The sequence below is a fragment of the Telopea speciosissima genome, chromosome 2, assembly GCF_018873765.1.
Source record: "Telopea speciosissima isolate NSW1024214 ecotype Mountain lineage chromosome 2, Tspe_v1, whole genome shotgun sequence".
Taxonomy (NCBI): domain Eukaryota; kingdom Viridiplantae; phylum Streptophyta; class Magnoliopsida; order Proteales; family Proteaceae; genus Telopea; species Telopea speciosissima.
The window spans coordinates 56,584,646-56,597,488 of NC_057917.1; the positions used below are offsets into that span (position 1 = coordinate 56,584,646).

At 41.6% G+C, this 12,843-nt stretch overlaps 2 protein-coding genes across 2 annotated transcripts; one reads left to right on the top strand and one right to left on the bottom strand.

Annotated features, from left to right (window-relative positions):
• The first annotated feature begins 6,475 nt into the window (after nt 1-6,475).
• Nucleotides 6,476-8,592, top strand: LOC122651556 (pentatricopeptide repeat-containing protein At2g01510, mitochondrial-like). The gene has a single exon (XM_043844984.1). The coding sequence runs from the start codon at nt 6,476-6,478 to the stop codon at nt 8,294-8,296; it is 1,821 nt and encodes a 606-aa protein (XP_043700919.1). The 3' UTR covers nt 8,297-8,592.
• A 3,623-nt stretch (nt 8,593-12,215) lies between these two features.
• On the bottom strand, nt 12,216-12,533 carry LOC122650903 (CLAVATA3/ESR (CLE)-related protein 17). The gene has a single exon (XM_043844267.1). It carries the CDS (start codon nt 12,531-12,533, stop codon nt 12,216-12,218), a length of 318 nt encoding a protein of 105 aa, XP_043700202.1.
• Nucleotides 12,534-12,843: the final 310 nt, after the last annotated feature.

A 12,843-nucleotide genomic window follows, 5' to 3' on the forward strand; every position in this document is an offset into this window, starting at 1 on the left:
ATCATAACTACCCAAATAAAAACCAACTCCACATCAAACACTTACTATTTTTTTATTATTTTTTTTGGTGAAATCAAACACTTACTATTAGCATCCTACTCATAATAGGAAACCGGCTTCACCTCACCATCCAAAGTTTATTTTTGGGTAAACAAATCCAATCCAATCATGCATCACTTTTAGAAGCAATTTCTAGCCCATTAGCTGCAAGCCCTTATCCGGGTGGCTTTTTAATTGGGTCAATATTTTGTCAACTAATCCAAGTTTCTCTTACTCCCAGATTAAGTTTCAGTCCAATTGAAATCGGCAAAATAATAAAATTCTAAGACTATTTTTACCCCCAAAAAAAAAATTTCTAAGACTATCAAAATGTGCATTGCCAAGACAATCATATTTGTAACCATCCGATGGTCAAAATTGTCACATCTTTTCACATAAGTATGTATGGATATTTTTAAAAGTGTCAAAGAAGAAAGAGAATGCGTGTGAAAAGACATACCATGTATACATCATTTTCCCTTACTTTTTACCAAATGAAAGCAGAGATGTTCATATAATCATATATGCCCACAGGTTGTCCGGTGTATTCAGGGATTAAAATATGGGTCAATTCGGGAATAGAATTGGTAGAAGGCGACATAGATTCCAGTCGATACGGATCAGACCTATCATTGTACACAAAGGTTTCAGATTTACACTCTGATTCCATAGCCGATTTAGGCCGATTCGTGTTTTAAACCTTGCGTGTGTCATCTATCCAGACTCTTGACTCCTGAGTCCTAACTGGGAATGAATGAGGTATCTATCCCAACAGTGTCGATTCTGCTTAATAAGATTTCAAATTGAAAATGTTTAAATGTTTAATATAATTGCAAATAACAGTGGGGTCTCACATGGCCATCAAGAACTCTGGCTATCTGTGATCCATTTCAGCCCTTCTTGTGCATCAGTCCACAACCCTATGGTGTGTGCTACCATTTCAGCTTCGTTTACTTGGATTTTGAAGTTACCATCAGTATTATGATTGAATGATAATATTTAGACATTACTTGGTTTTCAAATGGTGTGATATAGCAAGATTGTGAACATCTTGTAAGGGAGAAGCCCAACTCAAGACCACGTGCAGGCAATTAACATTAGTTTATTTGTTTGTTACTATCTTGTACACGTGGCTTCTAGTATTATTCTCTTGTGGCTTCTCTAAATGTATTATAAATAGTGCGAGAGATTAATAAAGTATTTACTTTTGGTCCTATCTCTACATGGTATCAGAGCTTCTTTTTTTACTCTTGCGAGTTCTTTTTCGATCTTTTCTTCTGTTCCTTCAGTTTTCTCTAATGGCGTCCACCGTTTTTGGTGCGCACTCTGCAACTTCGTCGTCTTCCTTAGCCTCTATTAAAGTTCATCCATCGTTGCCTTTGAAGCTCACCTCGACTAATTTCTTGCTCTGGCGTGCACAATTCTTGCCCTTACTTTGTGGTCGCAATCTTCTTGGGTATGTTGGCGCCTCATTCCCTCAGCCTTCTTCTGAGAGTTTTGGTGTTCTTTTCGGCAATCTTCCTTCTGATCTTTGGGATCGCCAGGATTAGTTAATTCTTAGCTGGTTAATTTCTTCTCTTTCCGAAGAAACCATTCCTCACATCATTTGTGCTTAGACCTCTTTTGAGGCTTGGCAAACCCTAACCAGAGTTTTTGCTACATCTTCTCGATCCAGAGTCATGGACCTTAAGGACCGTCTTTTTTGCCTACAGAAAGGTTCTGCCACCTTTATGGAGTACCTTCTTGAGGTGCGCTCCATCGTTGATGCTCTTGCTGCAGTTAACAACCCTGTTCCTGATGAAGACTTGGTTCTTGCGGTGCTTCGTGGTCTTGGTGATGACTACAAGGATTTTGCAACTTCAGTTTGCTTGCTAGTGGAATCCATCTCTTTCTTGGATCACTCCGGCTTGTTGCTCACTCAAGAACTCTATTTGTAATCCTTCGCTTTTGCCGCAACTTCTGGTATCCTTACTACCAATGTTGCGACTCGTGGTGGTTCAGACAAATCTCGTGGAGGTTCTGATAAATCTCGATCACGTTATCGTGGTGGCTCGAATTGTCGCCGCTCCAATTGGAATCAATCTCGTTCTAGAAATGGTTCTGACTGTAATAATGGTTCTCGTGGAGGAAATGGATCTGGTAATAGCTATCGTGGTTCTGACCCTGATTCTGGTCAGAATGCTTCTTCTGGTTATGGATATGGTAATTGTGGCTATGGGAATCGCCACTCTCAGCATCATGGCCAGAATTTTTCTGATTCTTCTCAGTCCTCGGCTGCTCCAGCTCCATCTTTCATGAACTCACCATGCTCCAACTACCAGATCTGCCGCCTTGATGGCCACTCTGCTTCACTGTGCTCGCAGTACTTCAATCACGCATATCTTGGTAGGATGCTTTCCACTTCTGCCTCGGCATTTTTTGGTTCCTCTGTTTTGCAATCTAATGTTGTTGTGTCCTCCAAGTTTTGGATTCTTGACAGTGGTTCTAACAACCACATTACTACAGATCTATCAAACTTGGCCATTTCTGAATCTTACAATGGTTCTGAGGGTGTTATAGTTGGTAATGGTCAGGCTCTAACCATTACTTGTTTTGGTTCTACTTCTATGATTTCTTCTGGTCATACTTTTTCACTCACTGCAGTCTTATGTGTTCCTTCTATTCACTGCAATCTACTGTCTATTTCTCGTTTTTCTGCTGATAATCATGTCTATTTTGAATTCTTCTCTGATTCTTTCTTCATTAAGGACTGCCAGACCAATCGGATTCTTTGTCAAGGCCAAAGTGACCATGGCTTGTTTTGACTGCCTCTCACTGCTGCGCACTCTCCGATTACTGGCTCCTCTGCTTCCGCTAATATTGCTACTATCTCAAATTGGCACCGCTGCCTTGGGCATCCATCTATTCGAAGGACACAGTAGATTCTTTCTTCTGTTTTAGCCTCGGCACCTGGTGTTTTCACTGCGTGTGATGCCTGTCGCTGCTCCAACAGTCATCGACTACCATTTACTATGTCCTCTTCTATTAGTACTGCTCCTCTTGAGCTGATTCATAGTGATGTTTGGGGCCCTGCCCCTGTTACTTCTTTTGATTCCTTTTGCTATTATGTAGTCTTCATTGATGACTTTAGTAAATACTGCTGGTTATATCCAATGAAACAAAAATCTGATGCATGTATTGGCTGTGTTCATTCGTTTCAAGACATTAGTTGAAAATTACTTTCAATGTTCTATTAAGTCTTTCCAATCTGATGGCGGCGGGGAGTTCCTTAAACTCTCCTCTTTCTTCACTTCTCATGGAATTTCTCACCGTTTTTCCTGCCCTCATACACAAGCGCAGAATGGTGTGGGTGAGCGCCGTCATAGGCATGTTGTTGAGTCAGGTTTGGCTATGCTCTTTCAGGCTGGTATGCCTCAAATCTTTTGGACTACTGCCTTTCAAACAGCAGTGTATCTTGCTAATCGGTTGCCTCTATCTTTGCTTGGTGGTATTTCACCCTTGTAGTGCCTCTTTGGCACATCCCCTGACTTTGATTTTCTTCGAGTATTTGGGTGTTTGTGCTATTCGTGGTTGCGTCCATATGCCAAATCTAAACTCCATCCTCGTTCTCGGCCTTGTGTCTTCATTGGCTACTCTCTTAGTCATCATGGTTATCGGTGCTTTGATCCATCCACTCAGCGAGTTTTCATCTCGCGCCATGTTCAGTTCGATGAGTGCCAATTTCCTTATACTAGTCTCACTACCATGAGACCTACATCTTTTTCCACTGTTGACTGGTTTGTTGGACCTACTCCGGCCGTGCTACTGCCTTGTCCAAGCACGATTGGTCCCTCTACTACTACTGCTGGGCTTGCTCCGAGAGATTGCTCCACTTGTGGGCTTGATGATGTTGTGGTTTATGATCCTCTTGATGCTGTAAATACCCATAATGGGGCTGATATAGTGAATACCTCACATAACACTGCGCACGCCTCACCTGGGCCACATATTGAGCATGCCCAACCTGGGCCATATATTGCGACCGCCCAACCTGGGCCTAATACGTCCCCTGCCCCACTTGGGCCACACTTTGGGACTGCCCACCCAGGGCCCAATTCGTCTCCAGCCCAACCTGGGCCTGATCACTCGCCTGCCCAACCTAGGCCTGCTCCGCTTAGGCACCACCGGATGGTGACACGATCCTGTACAGGCTCTCTCAAGCCTCCTTCACGGCTCAATCTTGTTGCCCATGGCATGGACCCGACGGCTAAGCCATCTTCATTGGTTGATGTTGTTCCAACTTGTTATACACAGGCTGCCAAGTCCCCTCAATGGCGTATGGCCATGCGGGATGAATTCAATGCTCTTCTAGCCAATGGCACTTGGGTTTTGGTCCCGCTGTCTTCCAACCAAAATGTTATTGGCTGTAAATGGGTTTTTCAAATTAAGCGGAACCCGGATGGTACCATTGAGCGTTACAAGGCATGCTTGGTAGCAAAAGGCTTCCACCAACGATCGGCTTTTGATTTTGAAGAAACATTTAGTCCTGTAGTCAAGCCCGCAACCATACGGATTGTTTTATCTCTTGCCGTTATGCATGATTAGCCGGTTCGTCAACTGGACATCTCGAATGCATTTTTACATGGTGACTTGGTTGAGTCTGTCTATATGACACAGCCGCCTGGGTTTGAGGATGTTTCCTTCCCACACCATATATATCATCTTTGCAAGTCACTCTATGGGCTCAAGCAAGCCCCGTGTGCGTGGTACACCAAATTGAGCACATTTGTCATCTCTCAAGGCTTCGTTGGCTCTCGCATTGATACCTCACTCTTTGTCTATCGATCATCTACTACAGTGATCTATTTTCTCATATATGTGGATGACATTCTCATTACTGGGAATGATCCCACTGCTGTTACCAGGCTTATCAACTCTTTATCAGCAGCCTTTGCTCTCAAGGATCTTGGGGACTTACACTATTTCCTGGGTATTGAGGTTGAGCGGACCTCTGAAGGTCTTCTTTTAACTCAAAAGAAATACATCCATGATCTACTACATAATACCAGCATGCTCAATGCCAAGCCCATTGGAACACCTATTGCTTATGGGTCTGTTCTTTCGGCCCACTCTGGAGTTGCTCTATCTGATGGCACTCTGTATCGCCATACTGTTGGGGCCTTGTAGTACCTGGCTGCCATGAGACCTGACATCTCTTATGCCGTAAGCAAGGTTGCTCAGTTTATGCATGCTCCGACCAATGTTCAGTGGTCTACAGTCAAATGCATTTTGCGTTACTTATGTGGCACACCAACTCTTGGGTTGTTCTTTAGCCGCACATCTTCTATTACGATCACTACCTATTCTGATGCTGACTGGGCTGGTTGCCCTGATGATCGCCGGTCAACGACTGGTTACTGCATCTATCTTGGTTCCCATCTTGTCTCTTGGAGCTCTCGCAAACAGCGTACAGTTTCACGGTCGCCAACTGAGGCCGAATACAGGGCAGTTGCTTCCACTGCTATAGAGCTTGTTTGGATTCGCTCCTTACTTAGGGAATTAGGTGTCTTTTTACCATCTCCACCACATCTTTGGTGTGACAACATCAATGCTACCTACATGACAGTAAATCCGGTCTTTCATTCACGTACGAAGCACATTGAGATTGATTTTCACTTCGTCTGGGACTTGGTTGCCTCAAAGCGCTTGGTTGTTCGCTTTATCTCCACTGTTGATCAGGTAGCTGATGTTTTGACCAAAGGTTTTGACCAAAGGTCTCTCACGGACTTGCTTCCTTCTTTTCCGCAGCAAGCTTGCAATCACAGATCCACTGCGCTTGAGGGGGCGTGTAAGGGAGAAGCCCAACTCAAGACCACGTGCAAGCAGTTAACATTAGTTTATTTGTTTGTTACTATCTTGTACACGTGGCTTCTAGAATTAATCTCTTGTGGTTTCTCTAAATGTATTATAAATAGTGTGAGAGATTAATAAAGTATTTACTTTTGATCCTATCTCTACACATCTATGGTCTGATGTCTCTGATCATGGGATTCTTCATATTGTGAGATTTAAAAACATTGAGGTCCATTACCCACTTGGAGTTGTTTTTGGAGGATTCTGGTTTTGCTTCAGCTGTTCATTTGAAAAAATCAACCTATTTCTAGCTTTCCATTTGAAATAGGTGGTGATTGAAGCCACAGTCACTTCTATGGATGTAAGCAGAAGATCCTCAAAAACCAGTTTTGAGAACTCAAATTCAGGTGGAAAAAGAATACCCTTTACCTTGTAGATTATTTTTTTGCCTTGAAACACTGGTAAGGCTCATTTAGTTGTGCTCCTTAGCATTTTCCATGTGCAAATAAGCAAGTTCTTCCCTTCATTCATTTATCAGGGATAGTTTACTTTGTTAGCGGTTTGGAAGGATTGGGTTGGAGACCAAAAACCTAATACAGGACTCATGCTACCGAAACTCTTTTCTTCAATCCTCCACTGCTCTGTTTTCCTTCACACGCATAAGAACAGTACGACCACCTCATCATCAACCTTTACCAAACAAGCCTTTGCCTCTCTCTTGCAATCCAGTTCTTCACAGTCCCACCAGCTCAAGCAGATCCATGCTCTTCTCCTCACCACAGGTCTCTCAATTAAAAACAGCCTCATCACCCAACTTCTCACCTCTCTCACTTTATTAGGTGACATGACTTACGCCCGCCTTCTTTTCGACGAAATGCACAAGCCTCGATCTTTCTTATGGAACACCCTCATTAAAGGGTATGTGAAAAATGACCTCCCCATCGAGGCTATCTCTGTTTACCAGATAATGCGCGGGCTTGGTGTTCGTCCCGATCCATTCACTTTCCCATTTGTGCTCAAGGCGTGTGCTCAAGTAGATGATTTATGGGCTGGCCAAGAGGTTCATGCCCATGTTGTTAAATTTGGGCTTGACTTTGATGCCATTGTGAGGACCGAATTGATGCTATTGTATGCCAAAGTTGGGGAATTGAGTTCTGCAAATTATCTGTTTGAGTCAATGAGTGAGAGGGATTTAGTAGCTTGGAATGCTTTGATTGCAGTTTACGTGCAAACGGGGAATGCGGGCAAGGCACTTGGAATGTTTCATGTAATGGTCTTAGCAGGAATTAGGCCTGACTCAGTGACTGTTGTGAGCGCTCTCTCAGCTTGTGCTAACTTGGGGTGTTTGGAAACTGGTAAGCAGATTGACCTGTTTGTTATCAAAGAGAATCTCAATAGCAATTTGTTTGTTAACAATGCACGTCTAGACATGTATGCAAAATGCGGTAGCATTGAAACAGCGAGATGTTTGTTTGATAAGATGCCCCAGAGGAATGTTATCTCATGGAGCACTATGATTGGAGGGTATGCCATGAATGGGGACAGTGGTGAATCACTGCGTCTGTTCTCTCTAATGCAGAATGCGGGAGTGCAACCTAATCATGTCACTTATCTTGGGGTTCTTTCTGCGTGTTGTCATGCGGGGTTAATAAGAGAAGGGAAGAGTTATTTTAAGGAAATGGTTAAGTCCAATGACTGCAATGTCCAGCCAAGATTAGAACATTATGCCTGCTTGGTTGATCTTCTTGGTCGGTCAAGACATCTCGAAGAGGCTTATAACTTCATCAAAAGTATGCCCATTGAGCCAGATGCAGGGGTCTGGGGAGCTCTGCTGGGTGCCTGTACAATCCATCAGAATATCAAACTCGGTCGGCATGTAGCAGATATTCTTTTCAATTTAGCTCCTGAAGTTGCATCATATCATGTGTTGTTGTCCAACATTTATGCAGCATCTGGAAGGTGGGGTGATGTTGAGAAGGTGAGGCAAAAAATGAGAAAAAAAGGAGTGAAAAAGGTAGTTGCATATAGTGCTGTTGAAGCAAACAGTGAGGTTCATGTTTTCCATGGTGGGGATAGATCTCACCCACTGTCTTCAAATATATATGAGGTGTTGGCAGAATTAATTAAGCAGATAACAAGTATTGGTTATGTGCCGAATACCACTGAAGTACTGCATGATATGCAAATGGAAGAGAAAGAGGCTACACTTAGTACTCATAGTGAGAAGCTTGCTATTGCATTTGGCCTTATCAATGTGAGATCTCCGTTTCCGATAAGGGTTATGAAAAACTTAAGGATTTGTAATGACTGTCATACTTTTATGAAATTCACCTCTAAAGTTACCAACAGAGAGATTATCATGAGAGATAAGAACCGTTTTCATCATTTTAAAGATGGTTCTTGTTCCTGCAAAGACTTTTGGTGACTATAATAATATAGTCAAAATTTTCTTCTTGTTGATTGTGACCTGGTTTGAGCAGGCCTTGATAAATGAGTTTGTGCAGTTTGGCTCAAGGTAATTATCAGTTGAAGATGGACTATTTTTTGATGGCTGATTGGGAATCTCCACCATCCAAGAATAGAGATTGGTATCATTCGACTTTGAAATCTTTCTTTGCATCCTGGGGATGTCTAACAGATATCAAGCTTGCAAGTGGTGCTATAGTGGCTCCACAACCTAAATGCCTGAAGTTGATAAAGGAAAGGGGATGTTTGTCCCAATTTGATAGTTTTCTGTGCCTTGGGCCAGGCCCATTTACTCAGACCACAGCACCACCTTAATGTCCAATCCAACTAACCCTGAATCCATTTAATCCCCTGCAGTGCTGCCCATGCTAGCCCAAAAAATAGTTATTCAAATCCTTCAAGTGCCTCAAACAGATACCAAGATTCTTATCACCTCTTTTGGTGTGAGGTAGCATCTGACACCATGAGAAGGTCAGCTTCAATCTGGTTTCCCTACTCCATTTTACTGTATCTAATTTAATTCATTTCATGGAATATCTCTTGATGTTGCCTTCTTTTTTAAGAATTAGCCGTCCTTTGAAGCTCCTGAAGTCCATGGATTAGAACCAAGATTATTTTACTCAGAACCTCATTATTGACCAAGGTCCTACTGGATGGAATTCTAGACTTGAGCTGTATACTCTGTTCTAAAGCTTTTCAGATTCATAAGTGTATTTGGCTGTGTAGCATATGGCAAATTATCTGAATTTCATTTGAATTCATAATTCATTGGGTCCACTTGAATGCAAGCTGCCAATTCAAAGTGAATTTGTATGGTTGAGATCCAGGGCTTCACTCATTTAAGACTCAAAATACATTTCCCCCTCATGAGCTTCTCAGGTTTCTAAACACCACCTTTTATGAAGAGCAATGCTAGGAGGACCCCGGGTGAACTAACTATCTAGGGGACCCTTTAATGCACTTGTGGCACTTTTATAAGCATGGTTTTAGGTATCTATATTGGATTGGCCATATCGATCGATTTGTATTGGTATTGGCTGTGACCGATATTGATACCTGATCGATATGGATCGGCCTATACAGTATGATATTTTTTTTTAATGAAAACATGTTGTTTTGATATGGAATCTGGCCAATACGGTCTCAGACGGGCAATTCGTATGGGTATTAGTATCGTTGGTGACCGATACCTTGATGAGAAAACATACTATTTAAAACAGAAAGTAGATAAATAATTAAGAATCCCTTACAGGGGATCCTGCTTAAACTATTTACAGAACAAAAATACCATTGTGTCATAAGTATGAGTTTGGTCCAATTGAACATAACCAAATTTACACTGTAAAGTTGGGGAAAATTGATTCAGTTCATTAACTCTATTTATGGTAAAGGCAAATCTTGCAGCGCCTGTGTTGCCCCAGTTTATGAATTGATTAGCAATGATTCAGGTGGGAATGACTAATGGCCGTACCAAGATGATGCTTCCAGTGTTACAGGTGAGGACAAAATGGTGTTACAGCAAAAGTTTTATTTTATAATATCAAAAGCTTAAGACCATCATGTCCTTCACGAGGAGGAGTAAAAAACTGACTCTGATTCATTTGAAAAGCAGTCAACAGGGAAGAAGAGTGCTCCCTTGCATCATTGTATGGTAAATGATGAACTAGGTACTTGGATAGGACTGCCCATGAGCTTGCTGGTGCAGGGGACAGTGGTTTTCAGCTAATTGAAGGGATGATTTGGCAGATGCAGGTCCTGAGAGAATGTGATGATAGAGACCTTTTTGCCAGATGGCAGAAAGTTAACTAGGTAAAAATTGCCAGTGGGAAGAGAGACGTAGAACAGATGAGCCTAGTTTAAGCTAGGTTGCAACTTGGACAGGCTTGGCTGAGCCCTATTTGTCTCGAAGTTGAGTCTCGATTTGTCCTAAGTTTTTGATGCAGTGAGTGCAACTCCATGGCCAAGAATAGGGTTACACCTACATCGAATCAAGTAGTGTGCTAGGATTTTGACTTTGGAAGAATTTCTTCATCTTGAAACTCGGGCTTTTGGATTGGAAGCCGTCAAATAATATTAGGGCAAAGTTGGGGAAAATTGATGCAATGAATGCTACTACATAGCCAAAAATATGTTAGTGGCTTTTACACCCTGGAAGCTGGGGAAGTTGATGCAATGAGTGTAACTCTATGTTCAGAATTAGGGGTTTAACCCCACATTGATCTAGGTTTATGATCATGGGAATGACCTTTCCACCTTGACCTTTGGCTTTTGGGTTGGGTGCCATGAATTACACCCAAAGTATGAGCTGCCACCTCAGCTCCCACTGGTCTTTGTATGGAGAAGATCCCCAAGTTGTTAGTTTTCATTAGTTGTTTGATCTTGGGATCCCTAAACTTGGAAACAAGAAGAAACTAGTGATGGGTTGGGTGGTTGTGAACAATTAAAGTCATTTTAATTAAAGATGGAAGTCGTTGCTCTTGTCACAGAACCATTGGCTATCAAAGTTCTCACCTAACAGCAGACCCATAACTCACATTTAAAAGGGTGATATAAATGGCTGCAGCAAAACATTCAATTCATGGTGAACCTACACCTTCCATAAAATGAGTGCTTTTCTCCTTATTGTTTTATGTATTATTATTACTCACACCAGAATCTTTAGAACTTATCAAACCTTCCTCACACAAGTAATATCTATTTCTATTTCTAGGTTTTGAAGCATTTAATTGCAGAAACTGATACCGACGAAGTTTCTAATAAATTCTTTAATAGGTTACTTGACAAGTGATTACCTTGAGAAAACCATGAATTTTTGAGCTTTTTTTTATTTCACTAAGCTTGAGAAAGCCTGTTGGCCCAACAGGACAAGCATCCTCATTGAAAAAAGGTGTGTGGATACATTTAAGTCAAACACATGGACTTCTAGGAATAATCAATCAAATCTAATTATGTCTCTTATAATTTTAAAAACCTGATGGTCCACCTCCACCAGTCCTTTGGAATAAGTAGAGCTAGCTAAGATATTTAATACATTAAAACAAATCTTTGTACACGTGGTGTATGCTCATTGGTTTGGTCACATCAAATGGGTCTGATCTGATTAAAAAACTAATCAAAATTGACCTAAAAAAATTAAATGAAGGACTCAAATTCCTATGCATCTCCACATGCACTGGACAATTAAGCGTAAATAGAGGATGGCAGCATGGGTCGGATCGGGTTATTGATCCGAATCCACTTGGGGTTGTTAAGGAAAAGTTCTACCAAAAAGTTTAACCGGTCTAGATCAGACGATAGCGGCATAAAGAAACACACGAATGAACTGCGATAAAATAGTATCATACATAAGAAGAGGACAGCGAGGTAATGAGGGTTCTTTAATGGGGTCGGGCCAAGATTGTTAACCCAGAGAGGTCAGAAAGGATACAATTATTTGGATGGACCCAACATTAAACAGAGGCCCAGACAATCACAATTCACAAATATGGAACATATATTTAGGATGGTAAAGATATGATAGCAGTAAAAAACAATAAAAGAAGAATTAAACCAATAAATATAGAAAACCAACTCTCATTTAATGCAAATACAATGAATTTTAACAGAAGTTGCAGAAGAATACTGCAAAAGAAACCAGCCCATTAACTATTGTGCAGCATTGAAATCCCTTCTTTCCATGACTGTCTTCTTTCTTTTTCTTCTTCTTCCTTCCTTCCTTCCATTGCAGGACTGTATGCATGCCCATGAGCCATAACCTCACATAAAAATAATATGGCAGGAAACACTATTACAGATAAATTACAGTTGATAAGAGCTCACACAGTACTTGTTTCCTTAACAATCTAGAAGTAAAGAAAAAGACAGAGTAGAGTTCATGACTAGTTGTGAAGGGGATTGGGACCCGTATGAATCTTTCTCTTATCTTCTCCATATAAGGCACCAACATCACCATTGTTGACCTCTAATGTGTCTGGACTAGAGGCAACAGGAATTGAAGCCAAGTCAAGAAACCTGGCTCTTCTTGGCAGGGACCAAACTGGTTTTCCATTAACATTGTCACCACCACCAACAGCAGCAACAGTAGCAAGTAAGCTGAGCTGAGGAAGAAACAGGAAGACCCACAAACAGAAAATGGCAATTTTACCTTCACTGCATCTCCTTCTTCTTCTCCCTTCTTCTGCTGTAGAGTAACTCATTGCACTAGCTTGTCCCTGTGCTATGGAAGGGGAAGGCTGAATGGGTTTGAAGCTGCTAAAGCTTTATAGTTGAAAAACTGAAATGGGTAAACAAGATTAACCACTGAGGCTTTGGATATTGAAGCTTTCCTAGAAGAGTAAGACTAAGAAGAAAGAGCCTTTTATCTCTAGGGGCAAGTCACATGACCTTGACCCTTGATTCCTGGAACCTTCTTATGTTTCTTGTTTCTGCCTTTCTCTCTCTCTCTCTCTCCGTCTGTTTAATCTTTGCACTAGAAACCCTTGCTTACAGTCTTGACTCCCTCAGCAC